Raw genomic sequence first — 18,313 nt, forward strand, 5'->3', positions numbered from 1 at the left:
CAAGGACATAGATTCAACACAGACTTCTCTTGTTCACTGTTGCCCATCAGCATTAGGTGAGAGAAGCTGAACTTGTCATCTGCCCCCCACAAAGGCAATTTGTGGATGTTTTTATGCAGGACAAATGTGAAAGGAATATTCCAGTCTTGTGTTTAATTCAACTGCATTAGGCATGTGATGAACGCAATGTACCTCTTTAGCTTCGTTTCTGACTCTGATTATACACAGGAAGAGGTATTAACATGGTTGGGGAACATTCCTCTCCTTCTCTTCCCATCTTTTCAGCTAGGGACTGCATAATGCACATCCAGTGTTGCTTCCATGTGTCCTTATAGTCAAGCTGGTTCGAGTGTAACAGAATTATAGCAACCTCACTGAAACACAAAGCACTGCCAGCTCTGTTAAGCCCATTTGATATGCAGGGAACTATATTTGCCTGACCAAGATAAAAGAGGTTTAGAAGATAAACGAGTTTGGCAACTGTTATTACTAAAGAGCCCTCTGTTCACTTTAAAGGAAGGACATTGCAGTGTTGCATTTCAAGTGCATCGTTTGCAGGGAGATATCTACCTATACAACACAAGACATCAGCTGCTTCAGATACCCTGTGTTTTGTGCATGGTTCACAGCAAACTCACTCTGTAATTTCACTTTTCAGCTTGCCTGATGGAATTTTCCTCCTGTCTGAGATTTCACATGCTCAGTAATGGACCTTGTTCTTTCAAGGCACTGGAAAAGGATCATATGCAGCTCTTTTCAGCAAGGAGAAAGAATAATTGCCTTTAAACAGTGGGAGAGTGCTGAGAAAGACTGAAATGTTTTCTGACAAGACAGCTGATCACTCAGTACAAGACCAGATAAATTGCTGGCCATCTGCAACAAGACTGGTGCTCTACAGAGTCCTCTATGGGGAACACCTTCAACAACCTGGGAAGTGCTGCTGCAAATGTCAAGGCAATGGCAAGAACAAAACCTCCTTTGTAGCACACCATAATGAATAAAGACAAAAGAGGTGTCTGGAGTTTTTCCACTGCTACTTGTGTGACTCTTTTCCATATATAAAAGATTTATAAGTATTGTTTGATCATTCAGATTCCAACAAACAAGATCCAAGATGCCGAAGTTATAGTCATTCCCTAGTGTGACTCATGGTAGTAGCAACCCAAACGCACTCCACTTTCCTGGTAAAGTTTAGCATCAGTGAGTAAGATCATTCCATTGTTTAATTTATACAGAACTTTATAACACCATCTCCCATGGAACCATAGAATTAACCAGGTTGGAAAAGACCTCTAAGATCAAGTCCAACCTTCACCCCACCACTGCCAAGTCCACCGCTAACCCGTGCCACTAAGGGCATTGAATACTAACAAAGGCCCATGAATACACCCCTGTGATTTGTTTTCATTTATTCAGTTTAAATTAATTGGTTAATAATACATTCATAATTAACCCTTATTAAAAGCAGAAGGGCTTTTTCTGCTCCACAGTCTCCCACTTATTTGGATGGTGAATCATGAGGCTGATTTGAAACAAAGGAACACCCAGGAAATCTATGACCTAGAAATCTTCACATGGGCACAGACCTGCTTATTTAAGGATTACTGCTCAGTACAAGGACCAATGTATTGCTGCAGATGGATACTGCATTACACATGCCACAGTTGCTGCCCTCTGAGGGATTATAGGTCAAATCCAGCATCTTAGATTCCCCTGAAACCAACAGGAAGCCAATGCTGGGGCCCTCCTATCTCATGCTCATGGGAAGATGAGCCTTTTAACAAGGCCACTGGGTGGAAATGCATATCCAAATAGCATTTTGACACTCTGGGTATTAATCTGTCTTCCTAAAGGTGGATCTGCACCCAGATGAGTCTGAACTAAAAGATATAGTAGAATAAAAGGTGTTCATATCAGCTGGAATAAAGACTGTAGTGAAATGGGACTTAGTTACTCACGTGGCTCAACTGAAGTGTGAGAAAGCTGGTTTATAACCCATGAAGGGATGTGAGCCCCTCTGAAAGTGAATTCAGAACAAAAGCTTATATATTCTGACTTGCAGCAAAGGAGCTTCTCTTTTACTGACTCTACAGGGAGCCTTGGGGGGAACAAGCCCTGAACTTCTGCCCCTATCTAAAGTTGGGAGGTATGAGCAGGAATATGCTGTGGGAGATGGGGGGAAAAATACCCCTCCTTTTGTCTCCAGCTCCAGGGATTTGAAAAGGAGCTTGGAAATGCAAACCAAGTGTAAGGAAATGCAAACCAAGTGTAACCTGAGTCAGCAAGAAGTTTGACAGATCAGCTCTCAGGGATGCAGACTGCCACATCCATCTTACTGGGCTGTGAACTTTGAAACACCTCTGGGGTTTTAGCCTGGACCAAAGTGGTTCAGCACAGAGCTCCCCTCCTGCCTGTGGGGTTTGCAGCCCTCCCTATCTCTGTCTTTTGGCTGGGCTACAGTGATTGACCCACGCTTGGCTGGAGGAGGAGAGGACATGGGGTTGGACAGAGTTTAGCTCTCCCTCTTGGGAAGGAGCCAGTCTGCCTTCCAAAGAAGTGATGGGCCGGGGTGAAGGCCTGACCTGTAGCCTCAGCAAAGCTCCTTGTGTGGGCATTAGCTTTTTACACTCCCTCCCTCCCCACATTTATAAATCTGGGACTGTTGGAGCCAAAACCCAAAAGGCCTCAAAAAGGTTGACGCGTTCTGGTATTTCCCACATGCAGCGTTTTGATTTCCTGGTCTGAAACGTGTTCTCACTCTTAGTACTTCAGTTTGGTTTTTAAATGTTTAAATAACCTAAAAGTCTTCAGGTCACACAGAACTCCTTCCAAAAACATTTATTAAAAGTACTTATCGCTTGAGCAGAAAAATGTTTTATATTGTTTTCTGGGGTAAGTCTCCTTCCCAGTTCTCCCAGTGTTTTCACTTTTGGCCAGAGTATCCAGTTTTTCCTGCCATTACCCCACTCCAAGCCCTACTTTACCCCTGCCCCACACCCCCCAGCCAGGCTGTCAGTGATCATTCAGAGCTCGGGCAGATTTGCAGGGCCTGCAGCAATGAAAAAGGCACTTGATTTTCATAGAGTCATAGAATCACAGCCTGGTTTTGGTTGTAGGGACCTTAAAGCTCATCCAGTTCCAACCCCTTGCCACGGGAAGGGCACCTTCCACTAGAGCAACTTGCTCCAAGCCCCTGTGTCCAACCTGGCCTTGAACGCTGCCAGGGATGGGGCAGGGACAACCCACAACTTCTCAGTGTCTTAGGAAGTATCATTATAGGGTTTGCCACACAGTGGTCACATGCTCTGCTGAACAAACAATAATGCCACATTTATAAGTCATGGGGTTGAAAGTCCCTTCCAGAGAGAAGATTCCCAGTATGACTCTTTGCCTGTCCGTACGCAGCTTGGGGTTGTATTGTTGCTAAGGTCACAGCAATCACCACCTAGTAGGAAACAAATCCACAGATCTGACCTGTTTCCATTGTACTGCAGCATCCCCAAGCAGGTTGTACAAGCATGAATATAACATCCACAAGAATTAACCAAAGGGGAGGGGGGAACAGTTAATCAAGTATAAATTCCTACCTCTGCCACAGTCAGGGCCCAGAAAGCCAAGGAAGCAATGGCAAGTCCCAGACACGCAGTCTCCATTCCCGTAGCAGTTACTGGGACAATTATCCACAGATTCTGGAAAACAGAGGAAAAATCAGATAATTCCTTAGGCAAGGGAAAACCTCTGAGCTTGGGAGGTTTTGGATGACAGGACAGCTGAAACTTCAAAGTAATCACTACACTTGGGGATGAAAGCATTAGTTTGAGCTTCACCAAAGACACTCAATCGTTGGCAGCAATGGATGGTTCCATTGTAACACATTAGTGAGGAGTGACTGCAAATCCCATGGTTAAATCACGGCTGCTCAGCACCCACCAGGCTTTGTCTTCACTCAGTACCTGAAAACTTCCACGTGTCATAGAATCATAGAATCATAGAATCATAGAATCATAGAATCATAGAATAGTTTGGGTTGGAAAGGACCTTAAGTTCATCCAGTTCCAACCCCCCTGCCATGGGCAGGGACACCTCACACTAAACCATGGCACCCAAGGCATGGCCTGGCCTTGAACACTGCCAGGGATGGAGCATTCACAACCTCCCTGGGCAACCCATTCCAGTGCCTCAGTACCCTCACAGGAAAGAATTTCCTCCTTATATCCAATCTAAACTTCCCCTGTTTAATTTTTAACCCGTTACCCCTTGTCCTATCACTACAGTCCCTAATGAAGAGTCCCTCCCCAGCATCCCTATAGGCCCCCTTCAGACACTGGAAGCTGCTCTGAGGACTCCACATAGCTTCTCTTCTCCAGGCTGAACAGCCCCAGGTTTCTCAGCCTGTCTCCATACAGGAGGTGCTCCAGTCCCCTGATCATCCTTGTGGCCTCCTCTGGACTTGTTCCAACAGTTCCATGTCCTTTTTATGTTGAGGACACCAGAACTGCACACAATGCTCCAGGTGAGGTCTCACGAGAGCAGAGCAGAGGGGCAGGATCCCCTCCTTCGACCTGCTGGTCACGCTCCTTTTGATGCAGCCCAGGATACGGTTGCTTTCTGGGCTGCGAGCGCACACTGAAGCCGGCTCATGTTCATTTTCTCATCAACCAACACCCCCAAGTCCTTCTCCGCAGGGCTGCTCTGAATCTCTTCTCTGCCCAACCTGTAGCTGTGCCTGGGATTGCTCCATCTTTTCCTGCTGCTTACTTATCCAGCTTTTCCCCCTCTTTGAATGGGTTGGAGAGAAGCAACACACACCGTTCTCACTGCAGAACATGCACCTTTGGTCTGATTTTGTTGAACTGGGTGAGTGAAAACGGGGCATTTATTTGTGCCAAGCAGAGCTGAGCTACAGTAGCAATGTTCCCTAGGAAGTTACTGAACAGAGACTCCTGGTTCACCCAGTCCTCCTGGAAGATTCTACCTCACCAAATACATTGTCATTTGTTCTGCAGTATTATACAAACAGCTATAATATTGCACGTTGGTGGAACAGGGATGGGACCATTCCACACTTCCTTCTGTTTCTAGTTATCATTTGAAATTCCCTGACTTTGGCAAAAACACTGGCTATTCATCTTTCCAAGGAAGTTAGCAGGTAAGCCCAATGTTATCTAGCACTTCTATTGTGAGGGCAGTTCAGAATACTGGGGCTAAATTATCTGTCGTAAGAGAAGAACACAAGCTGGTAAACATCAGCTATCAAAAAGAGCATGAAAATGATTTTACTTTCTTGACTAAACTATGACTGAAGACTGAGTAAATGTGAGTAGGGCTTGGAAAGGCGATGGAATACCACGGTTCATCCCACACTATTATTTCATATGTTCTTAGGGGGCGATGTGTACCAGATTCAAACTGGATTCAGTCGTACAGGAGAGGCACTGGTGGTATATCTGCTGTGGAGTGTGACCCATGTGCATAATGCCTGTGCTTTAGACTCCATGAGTCCTTGTGGTAGCAAAGATTTGTAACTCCCTACCGGCGCAAGTGAAGAGAAACAGCTGCAGCAGAGATGTGCAGATTAGTCTCTAATCACAACTGAAAGGAAGCCTGTTTCTGGATGGGTGTTCTCCCAGCGACACAGGTTTCGGAAGGACATTTTAAAGGATGTGGTGTAATTTCAGCGTTCCTAAAGGGCAACAGCGGTTTTAAAGGCTAAAACCAGTTTCAAGCATGTATGTTTTAAGCCTTGGCACCAGACATCTCATTATCAGATAGCTTCATGCAGCAAGGAAGCTACAAGGAAATGCTGTCAGTTTTCTAACACTTAAGCTCTCTAGTTAAGCAGAGATTCACTTTACGGTGTATGGAAATCCAATCACAGCATGCAGTCAACACCTGGGGCCTGAGCTGCCACCTTTATTCCAATCAAATCACAGCCATGCTTCCTAGAATAAACAGCAACTCAGGCCTTGTGCATTTACACTGACACTGAGTCAGTGTATACCAACACAGATTTAATACCAGGTCTCAACACAAATCTATGCTCTAAATGAGAAGTTAATGTTAGTCTGGATATTTATAAGCTTCAGAACTTTGTGATGGTTTAATTTTACTGCTGAAAACAAACGTTTTGATTTATGTGTTTTTGCATGCGTTTTTGCCTCTATTCATTTCTTATAATGCTTATATCCTTCTTGTCTTCAAGAAATAGATGCAGAAATGTAGAAAAAGAAGTTACTTATTTACACATATATAAAGACTGCAGAGTGGGAGCACTGTGAAACAAGATAATGAAAAGGGCAAGGAGATTTAAGAGCTCCTGCTGCTGCAAGAATCAGTTGTTTTCCTCTAATCCTCTCATCCTAGAATCATAGAATCATAGAATAGTTAGGGTGGGAAAGGACCTTAAGATCATCAAGTTCCAACCCCCCTGCCATGGGGAGACACCTCACACTAAACCATGGCACCCAAGGCCTCGTTTAACCTGGCCTCGAACCCTGCCAGGGATGGAGCATTCACAACCTCCCTGGGCAACCCATTCCAGTGCCTCATCACCCTCACAGGAAAGAATTTCCTCCTAATACCCGATCTAAACTTCCCCTGTTTAAGTTTTAACCCATTACCCCTTGTCCTATCACTACAGTGATATCCTAGGCACAACTCTAAGCTCCCTCTTCTTGTGCTGGTTCTGGCACTTGTCAGACCCTTCAATGAGCTGGTTAAGCTCAAAAGGTGGCAAAAAAACTTAATCCAGCAGAGAAAAAGCCTACAAGTGAGTTGTTTTCTATGGTGTGAAAACCGGGAACAGAAGGAGTAGGGCCTATTCAGTATCATAGATGTTGCATGCAACCTCACCATCACACTGCCACACTGAGCCTGGCCTGGGGTCTGAAAGCCTGTAGCAACACTGCATAAACGTAGAATCCTAGAGTAGTAAGGGTTGGAAGGGGCCTTAAAGCTCATCCAGTTCCAATGCCCTGCCATAGGCAGGGACACCTTCCACTAGAGCAGCTTGCTCCAAGCCCTGTCCAACCTGGCCTTTTCCATAAAGGAAGTGTTAAATGAATTTGCTTTTTTATCTTGTAAACTCCAGAGTTACTGAGAACAAAGCAGGTTTGGGACTTAGGCTTGTGATCAGCAAGACACAGAATCATAGAATCAGCCAGGCTGGGAAAGCCCTTTAAGCTCATCCAGTCCAACCATTCCCCAGCACTGCCAAGGCCACCACTGCCCCGTGGCACTGAGGCCTCGTCTCCACAGGGTGTGAACACTTGCAGGGCCGGTGACTGCAGCCCTGCCCTGGGCAGCCTGTTCCAATGCCTGAGCACCCTCTGGGGCAGGAATTGTTCCTCAGCTCCATCTAAACCTGCCCTGGTGCAGCTTGAGGCCGGTTCCTCTTGTCCCATCCCTTGTTCCTTGGGAGCAGAGCCCAGCCCCTCCTGGCTCCATCCTCCTGTCAGGCACTTGTAGGCAGTGATCAGGTCCCTCCTGAGCCTTCTCTTGTCCAGACTGACCCCCCCAGGTCCCTCAGCTGTTCCCCATCACACTTGGGCTCCAGGCCCTGCACCAGCTCCGTTGCCCTTCTCTGGCCCCTCTCCAGCACCTCAACCTGTATCCTCAGGTACCATCACAAACTGGAATTTCTTTCCATGTTGCAGACTGCAGGCATTACCAAGCTATATCCACTTAAGACTTCCCATAAAACCCCTGTCTTCATCCCAGGACTGAATTTCATTCCAGTGGTTATAGATTGTACCAGGAACAGCTGAGCTGATTTTCTGGCCCTTCTGGGATGCACATATAATGTGTCCACACATCCATGCACACTGCTCTAATACCTACATTTCAGACTAAGCAGGAGGAGGTGGGTGACTTGGCATAAGAAATTAGGGAGCCACGATGAGGGAATCCTGGAAAGAACAAAGGATCAAGTGGGCCAAGTCTTAGCATTTGGAAATTGCCTGATTATTATCCAGTGGGTCTTAGATGACACAAGAGAGCAAACTCTTTACCACTCAGGAAGCCCTAACTTAGTGGCACAAAGCAATTGTCTGCCATTAACGTCCACAGTCAACATTACTACAGAGGTGACAAACTCAAGCAGTACATAAAAGAGGTCACTGCAAGTTGGGACTAAGTTCTAGTCTCCTTTCTATAGCTAATTCTGCAAGCTGCACATGTAATCATAAGGATATTTTCCAATTTATACAGAATTCCATATGGCGTTTTATGAACAGTGCCATGGGAACTGTGCTAAAGGACCGTGAGGATGTGTTCTTTTGTTTTCCTTAATTGTTAAAGTTCATTGTGAGACCATGGTCAATCCTTGCTTAGAAAGAGATAGACATTCCCAGTTCTCAGCCTGACTCCCACAGCTTTCTCTTGGCTTCCAAATCTCTGAAGGGATCTGATTGACACCAGCTGGTAAGGGCAAAGATTATTCATTAGAGGGTCAGCCAATTAATAATGCATGATGTTTTCCCAGGGTTTTGCTATCGTGTCCAAAGAGAACACTGAAAATGCAGCTCCCCTGACACCTTTCAACAAGCAACAGCAGCAGGAGCAAAGCTCCTGAAAGCAAACAACTCCCGCTGGGAAAGACCTCCAAGACTCGAGGTGATGGGGCTTCTAATGGGGACTGCAGGAGCTTGTGTATGGGAGTAATTGTCCTGTCAGCTTCAGAATCTAATTAGCAACTGAGAAAACAAGGGATTTCCTGAATAACTGGTCTAAACACCCAGACATCATTTACTCCTCTGAGAGGAGGAAATGGCATAATGAGACACATGGTCTTCAGAGCCACACTGCCCACGTTGGAGAGTGGTATGGAAATGCCTTGTCTGACACAGCAGGTACTTCCTATGCTAGTCCAGCCCACCTCACTCAGGAAAAGAAGGATGTACAGAATTGATTCTATAATAGAAACACAGCCTGGTTTGTGTTGGAAGGGACCTTAAAGCTCATCCAGCTCCAACCCCTGCCACGGGCAGGGAACACCTTCCACTAGAGCAGCTTGCTCCAAGCCCCTGTGTCCAACCTGGCCTTGAACACTGCCAGGGATGGGGCAGCCACAGCTTCTCTGGGCACCCTGTGCCAGCACCTCAGCACCCTCACAGGGAAGAGCTTCTGCCTAAGAGCTCATCTCAGTCTCCCCTCTGGCAGGTTCAAGCCATTCCCCCTTGTCCTGTCCCTACAGGCCCTTGTCCAAAGCCCCTCTCCAGGTTTCTTACAGCCCCTTTAGGTACTGCATTCATAAAAATGAAAGATGGAAACCATTCATTAAGTGTGAAAGCCAAGGCTTCTCCAAGAACAAAACTCTTCTTCTGAAGCACTCTTTAAGCTCCTTCCCACCCAGAGCTTTAACTATCAAAGCAGAGAAAGAAACACATCATGCTCTGGAACAAACCTGCTTTACTTCATGCACCACATTGACTTACAGCTGCTGGGGATACTTTGAGATTTTGCCATTTGTCTCAAGGGACTCTTTTCAGTACAAGTAACCTCACAGCCGGTAGATTTTGAGGGAAACTTGGCTGAAACCTTTCCCTCATTGGTTGTTTTCCCACTGCAATCACTCCTTACCCTGAGAGAAGCTGTAAACTGGCACAGTCCTGCCCATACCCTCAATACGACTTCACACTACATTGTCTTTCACTTAAGAACATCACCGGGTTCAGTATGAGATTGCTAATTGTTCCCATTCCCAGTTTTTTTTTAGGCTGGCAACCTCAGGCATAGACAAATACACTGTTTGCTTCGCATCATGGATGTGACAGCAGCAAAGCTCCCAGGCTAATGGCCTGCTCAGGGGACCACTTTGCTGCTGACAAAAAGCCCTGCGAAAGCCAACTCTACTCTGGTGAGCTCTATAAAGATCCGACAGCCTGGCTTACAATTACCTCCATGAATCACCTTTATCCAGATGAAATGCAACAAATATATTAAGGAGGCAGACAAACTGTTAGACCCTTGATGGACTTCTTATATATATACTCACCATGTTTGCTGGTCAGCGGTGTAGCTACTCAACAGTATTTCCGCCTTATTTATCTACTATGCAACGTTCAACTTCATGGCTTGGTTCTCTGTCTTTGGGCCAGAGGCTGAGGCAGATGTTTGCCTGTCACCAAACTCTATTAAAGGCTGCAGTAACACAATTGTCTGTTAAAGATAAATATTTTATAGCCTGCACTTGCCACCAAGTATCATCATTCCCTGGGCATTTAGAGGCAACTATCTATTGGCAAGGCAAAAATAGTTCTCTAGCTGGCAACTGAAGGCAGCATCTTGCCTGGGAGTTAATAAGCACCAGGACTGCTTTCTAAGAACTCATTAAATGCCATTCATTGCAGTGTGGTTGGAGGAATTCAAATGTAACTGTTTCATTCCACAACCTCAAAGAGCTGTTCTGGAACTGGCAGTGTTTGGTGTCACAAACTTGTAGGAATAGCATTGCACTAGAAGAATCAATCAATTTCTGGAATGAATGATAGAATCATACAATTTCTAGAAGGTTTGTGTTGGAAGGGATCTTAAAGCTCATCCAGCTCCAACCCCTGCGACAGGCAGGGACCCCTTCCACTGGAGCAGCTTGCTCCAAGCCCCTGTGTCCAACCTGCCCTTGAACACTGCCAGGGATGGGGCAGCCACAGCTTCTCTGGGCACCCTGTGCCAGCACCTCAGCACCCTCACACGGAAGAGCTTGTGCCTAAGAGCTCAGCTCAGTCTCCCCTCGGGCAGGTTAAAGCCATTCCCCTTGGCCTGTCCCTACAGGCCCATGTCCCAAGCCCCTCTCCAGCTTTCCTGCAGCCCCTTCAGGCACTGGAGCTGCTCTCAGGTCTCCCCTTCAGGAGCCTTCTCTTCTCCAGGCTGCCCCAGCCCAGCTCTCTCAGCCTGGCTCCAGAGCAGAGCTGCTCCAGCCCTCGCAGCATCTCCATGGCCTCCTCTGGCCTCGCTCCAACAGCTCCACGTCCCTCTTGTGCTGTTGCCCCAGAGCTGGATCAGGGCTGCAGGGGGGATCTCCCCTTCACACAGCAGAGGGGCAGGATCCCCTCCCTGAGCTGCTGCTCATGCTCTGGGGGTGCAGCCCAGCACATGGGGGGGATTGGGTTCTGAGCTCAAGTGCGCACTGAAGCTGGGTCATGGGGAGCTTCTCCTTGACCAACACCTCCAATTACTTCACCTTCTTCTCTGCTGCTGCAACAGAGCAACCTTATCAAGCCATGGATTCTTTCTCCTAGACCCACTTTGTCCAGGATAAAGCTGCCACCTACAAGCTCATTGCAATAACATCTCTCTTTCACAGAGATGCCCCGGCTACGTTAGCAATAATTTCAATAGGAAGCCAGGCAGTAGAACATGAAAGGCAAAGATGACTCTGAAGCTCTGTGAACACATTTAATTTACTTCCCAGATGCAGAGCTTGCAGTCTTGTTTATGTTTCAAAGAAATGATGCGACTCAATTGAATTTCACTGCGGGATGGGTTGGATTCGAAGCCTTAGAGAGCTGTCACCTGCCCTTGTAATTGTGATAACAATGTCAAGGGAGACGTGGAGATGAGAGGGGATAAAACAGGTTTCAGGTATCTTGAAATCTCAGAGCTGATATTATGAGCCCAAAGAAAAGAAAGGGGGGAAAGATATCCTGGAAACAAAGGAAATGCGGAAATGCTGGATCTGGTATTCTTTTCCTCCTCCTCTTCCTTCCCCAGCTGAAGTTTGAAAGGACCGATTCCTTCTCATGGTACATCCTCACCTGCTGAGATTTCACTTTTTTCCTGCTTCATTTGTGTTTTATAAGGCTTTTACATTTCTAGCTCAAGTAATCCACACCTGGCAGCCAGGGATGTGAATGTCTTGACAGCATCATGGAAACTCAGTCATTATTTCTGAGTGCTCTTTCACAGTTTCCTCTTGTGCAGGGCACACAGTGAGATGCTGATGCTGTTAATGCCACTTGATGTTGTGCCAGGTTTTGATGGTTTCTTTCTGTTTCTGAAGGCTGGGAGGTCTGTTTTAATTAAAGATCCATGCATATAACCCTGTTTTGCTCTCATATCCCTGTGGAACTCTAATCTTCACATGCAGGTATATAAGGATGCTAAATTAGGAAAAGGCCACAGGCAGGCAGTCCCTTAAACAACTCCTGAAATTACTCCTGATTCTGGAAAATCAGAGTGAAATCACAGTATCCAATTGCGTGTTCCTCTCCCCACACCCTTTTCCTATGAGAACTTTAACAAAGAAGCAGTTTGCAATGGCAGATACCCCACATCTCCATCAGTGCTCTGACAGCAAATACCTGCTCCAGCCAACAGCGACTCCGGAGCCTGGATCACTTCAGCAGGTGATGGTGAAGCACAAAAGGTTTGGTGTTCAGGATCACTTTGGGTTACTTATTGAAATCATCAAGAGCTGCTGAGTCTGCCAAATTCGACAGCACATCATGTGAGTACATTTCCCCTCGAGATGCCTGTGCTTTCCCTTCTAGGCCTGGCTTGAGCTGTCTCTCCAGGTACAGGAATAGCTCGCAGCACAATAACGTTGCTCTTTCTCACACTGTTTCAAGCACATTGGACTCCAAGCATAGCTTGGAAATACCACAGAAACAGCTTTTTTTTTGTGCACTATTTTTGAACTTCTGTTCTACAGAAACAGGGACCAAGTGGGAATAGTTTGGGGAGAAAATAAAGAAAAGAACAAGACCGACCATTTCAGAAGCCTGGGCCACACTTGGTCTGAGTTTGGTTTGTCCTTTGAGAAGGAGCTGTATCTCATGGATTCATTCCCTTCTCCTACTGCTTCCTTTTTAAGAAGAAAACTGTTTAGTGTAGAACACCTTTTAATCTAAAGCTATTGGATGGTTGAAAGCACAAGGTGAAATGAGGTTTCAAAAGAATTTGGGCACTGGTCTATGGATGCTACCATTTAAGTTAATGGTACGACCTCCTTTGATTTCACCAGCATTTAGCAACCCCTGCTAATGTATTTCTGCTGCTCATAGGGATATACAGGGAACGCTGTTTTCTTCCCTGAGAATGTGAGCAATGCTAAAAGCATGAAAGGGTCTATGATATACAGTTCTTAAGGAACTGTACATTTACCATATGAAAAACTCTGTTCCAAATCACTTGAAAGGTGATCACAGGTTAGAACAAAGAAGCCAGGACTGATTTAAACAAAGAGTAGCTGTTGGGCTGAAGCCTTCTTCTTCCTTCGACCATGCAGCTTGTAAGCACAGTAATGTTTTAATCCTACACTTGTAACATACACGTGTACACATGTATGATATCTAGAAAGACACCTTGCAAACAGTTTTTCCTTTTTTTTGCAGCTGGAATGTTTTTAAACCTGAATTTCTCTCCCATAAATGAAATGCTCATATCCCCAATTTGCCCAAGGGATTGCAAGGAATTGGGCTCTTTTTTGTTGCTTCCCACTCTCATAAATTGTTACAAATCAATACAGGAAACAACAATTATTCAGCCTTCAGGGTTCAACTTCTGGAGCTGCACAAGCAAGCAGGAAGTTATTTCACATTCAGTACATTACAATCCTGTCCTTGTAGCTCAGGGCACGGCTAAGGCTGGCCTTGAGTTACATTTTAAATGATGTTGGGACTTGGTGTATTCCAGGGGTTAAAAGCAAACTATTCCTGCATACACACACACACAGAGGACCTCAAATATGATCTCATTTGGTCAGACAAATGCTATGAGACCTTGGTATCCTGGTTTGTTCTTCTTTCTTCTTCTTCTACTAGTGCTATTATTCTATTTTACCTTTAATTTCAACCATTAAACTGTTCTTATCCCAACCCTTTCTTCCAATTCTCCTCCCTATCCCACCACGGAGGGGTGAGCAGTGAGTGAGCAGCTGCATGGTCCTTAGTTGCTGCTTTGGCTTGAACCATGACACTTAGTAGTGTTATCATTTTGGATGCATTAAAGGTTATGTTTCCTTTTACACAAAGTCTTTAGTAAATAAATCCAGCCTGAAAAAAGAAGGATGTAGTGGCTGTAGTGGCTGATGTCTGAGGTTCAGTTAGGTGGGTGCCTAGTGCTATGGATGTGCTCTCAAGCTATGACACTTCATCTCCAGCCACTGCTACAAAAGGGCCTGAGTCTCCTCTAGGTTTTATGTCAGATCTGTCCCCATGTAGAGATGCCCTCTGGAGCATCTTAGGTGCTGATACACGCCTGTGCTCAGGCAACTGCACTGAGCTCTCAGTGGTCTCCAAGCAGGGTCAGGGAAGAAGCAAAACTTACAGCTCAGTTTGTGCCTCCAGCAGATTCACTGCACAAACTTAGTCAAATGATGCTCCTTCTCAGGGCCTCCAGCAGGCCCTCTAGAAATCACTTTAACGTCAGCTAGGTAACTTGTCCTGAGACTGTTGTAGCCCTTAGAAAATGCAAGCAGCCACACATCTACTACACAGACCAGCCATTATCATTTAAGAAGTCAACATATGCCAGGAGTTAATGTACAATGATGTCCTTCTCATCCCACTTGGAGAGATCGGTCCAGTAACTCCTGAGGTGCTGATGCTGTTGACTTCTGTAGTCTTGCCCAGGGAGGTTGTGAATGCTCCATCCCTGGCAGTGCTCAAGATCAGGTTGGACGAGGCCTTGGGTGATATGGTTTAGTGTGAGGTGTCCCTGCCCATGTCAGGGGGGTTGGAACTAGGCGATCTTAAGGTCCTTTCCAACCCTAACTATTCTATGATTCTGTGATTCTATATACTGTAATACAGCCTTTAGGAAATTGAGGCTTTAAAAAGGCTGTTTTAGTGCAGAAAGGGTTCTCCTTTTGTTTGCCAAAGTGACGAGTAATGAGTAACTCCCACAGCCTTCTTTCTGTGCTTTAGCAGGGGAGCACTCATGGAAAGAAAAATCTTGCAGAGAGCTGTTCTAGCAGCTCGGTGATACGACACAGGAATCCAACAAGCTGTGCTTACATCAGCCTGCAGTCTGGGAGCATGGAAAAGAGCTATATACCAAAGTGTAAAAACGAAAACCATATGCACAGTTTTACACGGCCCTCCAGAAGCCCTCCGACAGCACTCGATGTGTGTTATTAAGGCAGAATTCTGCTGCTCTGAAAATAGGGAACTGAAGGGGAAAAAAAACACACAGGGACAGAAATAATAGAAAGAAAGAAGAAAAGGCTTTAACTTCACTATTAAATAAACCTTTTCTTGACCCTAAAACTAAAGTAATTACCCCAATCAATAAACCTTTTGTACAAGCTCTGTCAGATCAAGAGAACTTGCCTGCCTGCACACAGCACACTGACAAGCGAGTTCAAGGCTCCCAGCCTGTCTAAGTACAGATGTAGGCAAAGCTTTTCAGGAAGACAAATCTACCTTGGTTTTTCTACCGCTTGAAAGCATGATCAAAACCAGACAAAACCTGGATTAAAGACATTCAGACGTCTGACTTCTACAGAGATGAATACTTGTTGGCATCCAAGCAGTGTTACAAACACCGCTTAATTTCTGTTGTAGAACAGTATAAATATGTGTGTGCTTGTCTATTTTTCACTTGTATTCACCAGATCGATTGAAAGAAGAACGTACATATAGAAATACTTTAAAAAATCAAGAAAAAGCTCAAGTGTAACATTAAATTATTCCATCTCTGCCTTAAAGCTGAGCTAGTTTTACAGTGTCATTTTCTATGGTTAGCTTCTACTCGCAGAGCCTCAATGAAGAGATATGCTCAATATGGAAAGAGCAGCCGTGGAAGTTTTTACAGCCAAGCATCTGACCTTTACAGGCTTCTTATTATTTAATTATCTTTGAGATGTGTCCCTAATTTCCCCTTTATTAGAGATGCCTGATGTCTTGAAAAGAAAAATCCTGAAATCATAATTTTGCCTGCCATTAGTGGCTCGGGAAGCAGGGTTACAGTGCAAGAATTGCTTCAGACACTTGGACAGAGAAAAAAGGTCATCAAAATAACATGTGGATTTGAAACAATTGCTCTGAGTTCAGGTTTCTTGGAACTGCTGCAGCTCCAGCAGAAGCAGGCAGAAAACTGCAGGTGACATTTAGGGAACAGTGTGTACTTCTTCCCCTCTATTATGCTCTGGGCAACAGCACAAGAGGGACGTGGAGCTGTTGGAGAGAGGCCAGAGGAGGCCACGGAGATGCTGCGAGGGCTGGAGCAGCTCTGCTCTGGAGCCAGGCTGAGAGAGCTGGGCTGGGGCAGCCTGGAGAAGAGAAGGCTCCTTAAGGGGAGACCTGAGAGCAGCTCCAGTGCCTAAAGGGGCTCCAGGAAAGCTGGAGAGGGGCTTTGGACAAGGGCCTGTAGGGGCAGGCCAAGGGGAATGGCTTGAACCTGCCCGAGGGGAGACTGAGATGAGCTCTTAGGCAGAAGCTCTTCCCTGTGAGGGTGCTGAGGCGCTGGCACAGGGTGCCCAGAGAAGCTGTGGCTGCCCCATCCCTGGCAGTGTTCAAGGCCAGGTTGGACACAGGGCCTTGGAGCAAGCTGCTCTAGTGGAAGGGGTCCCTGCCCGTGGCAGGGGTTGGAGCTGGATGGGCTTTAAGGTCCCTGCAGCCCAAACCAGTCTGGGATTCTGTGAGTCTATGACTGAAGCTGAAGGGATTTAAGTACCAGGAGTGACGCTTGATCTGTCAGGAGTTGTCTGCAAAGGCAGACAGGGAGATAAACTCCAGCACTGGAACATGTTCATCCATTGGCTCACTATGCTGCAAAGTTCATCAGCTTGGGGGAAAAGGTGGAAAGATTAAGGGCACGTTGATAAAGCTATTGTTGACTTCCAGGTGCTAAGGTTTTAAGGGCTGTATCACACATCATCAATGTTTTACCAAGAATAACAAAAATTCTTAAGGCAATGAGAGTGCAAACTGACATGGAAAGTTCCACCTCTGCACAGCTTTCCTGCCATTTCCACAGCTGGGCTCAGGCTCTATTTGCTTTTTATTAAGCCCTATAAAGCAAACAGATTAGATTTACACATAGGCTGGATGAAATAGTGAAATCTCACCACTACTACACCTGCTTGGAGAGGGGAATTCTTGCAGCTCATAGAAAGCTCAGACAAGAGGCAGCTCACCCCACATTTCTGCCTTTCCGGGTTGTGTCAGTTTAAAGCCATTCCCCTTTGTCTTGTCATTAAATACCCCTATCAAAAGCTCTTCTCCAGCTTTCTTGTAGCCCCCCTTTAGATATTTGAAGACTATTATAAGGTATCCCCCGAGGCTTCTCTTCTCCAGGCTGAACAACCCTGTTGATAGAGTTTAAGTTAGCCTACCCATAGGCAGCAAAAGGAAGGGAAGCAAATCTGAGCTACTCAGTCTCTTCCTTTTGCCTTTGCTGAGAACACACCAAACACAAAGGCATCTCCACTGGGAGCTAAAGAAGAGTCATTCTTGTCACCTTTCATACAAGGAGGTCTCTCAGTTCCATGCTTGCCTTTGTGCCCTGTAATTTCTCCTCTCCTTTCTAAGCTCAGTCCTCCTGTGAAGTGCTCCTCTGCTGGTGTCCTTCTGGTGGCTGTGAACTGCTGCCCTGGGGACTCTGTGGGGGTGGTTATATTTTAGGCTGTTGCAGGAAGGCAGCTTGCCTTTTGATGTATATTGCAAAGTGCTCGAGGAAATCACTCACACTCGTTTTCTTTATGGATAGGAGACAGGGCAGGAGGAATGAAGGTCTTTCCCTTCAACTAAAGCATTGTCTCTTGCCGAAGATCAAAGTGAGATAAACCCTTGAATCCCATCACTGGTGTTCCACACGTGTTTCCTAGCGCTTGCTGGGTGACACGCTGGTAAACAGAGGTGCTCTCCTTGGCACAGACAGATGACTTGACTTTGCCTTTTGATTTCTCAGTGGCCCTGCACCACCAAGCTTGCCTGAGCTCAGCAGTACCAGCTGCTGGAGCACGCTCTCTGACTCCAGAGGTGCCGTTTTTAGGCTCTCAGATGTTTCTTGCTTTTACCGAGCAGGTTTTTGGCCAATAGCTCTGTCTTGGATGTGCTGATTCCGGCTGATTCCTCAGCCTCCTATTGTGCCTCCCTTAGAGCAGATTGCTCTGAATGAATTACCACGCTCAGGCAGAGGTGAAGCCACAAGGTGCTTCTCAGGGAAGTGTTTCTATTAGGAAGCTCAGAGAGTGCCACCAATGTCATTGACAAAAAGGTTAATTTATTATTGAGAGACCCTGATTCTCCATTCCTTTCTAATGTCTTGCATTGGAGTTCAGAGGAATAGGATATAAAAATGCTATTAAAAACTGAGAATTTGCCCAGAATAGTCTCTTTTCCCCTCCACCTGAATTGCCTGTACTATGCAG

General features: G+C 45.9%; 1 protein-coding gene across 11 annotated transcripts in view; it reads right to left on the reverse strand.

Annotated features, from left to right (window-relative positions):
- TENM4 (teneurin transmembrane protein 4) overlaps nt 1–18,313 on the reverse strand; it is a 755,231-nt gene that overhangs the window by 158,401 nt on the left and 578,517 nt on the right. For all 11 annotated transcript variants that reach the window (XM_057408504.1, XM_057408506.1, XM_057408511.1 and 8 more), the window contains one exon: nt 3,588–3,689. In XM_057408504.1, coding sequence (XP_057264487.1) covers nt 3,588–3,689 — 102 coding nt within the window. The remainder of the gene's footprint in view (nt 1–3,587; nt 3,690–18,313) is intronic.

This window comes from Pezoporus wallicus, unplaced genomic scaffold (genome assembly GCF_028554395.1).
Source record: "Pezoporus wallicus isolate ANWC-B61680 ecotype Strahan unplaced genomic scaffold, APGP_CSIRO_Pwel_v1 contig_7461, whole genome shotgun sequence".
Lineage (NCBI taxonomy): Eukaryota > Metazoa > Chordata > Aves > Psittaciformes > Psittacidae > Pezoporus > Pezoporus wallicus.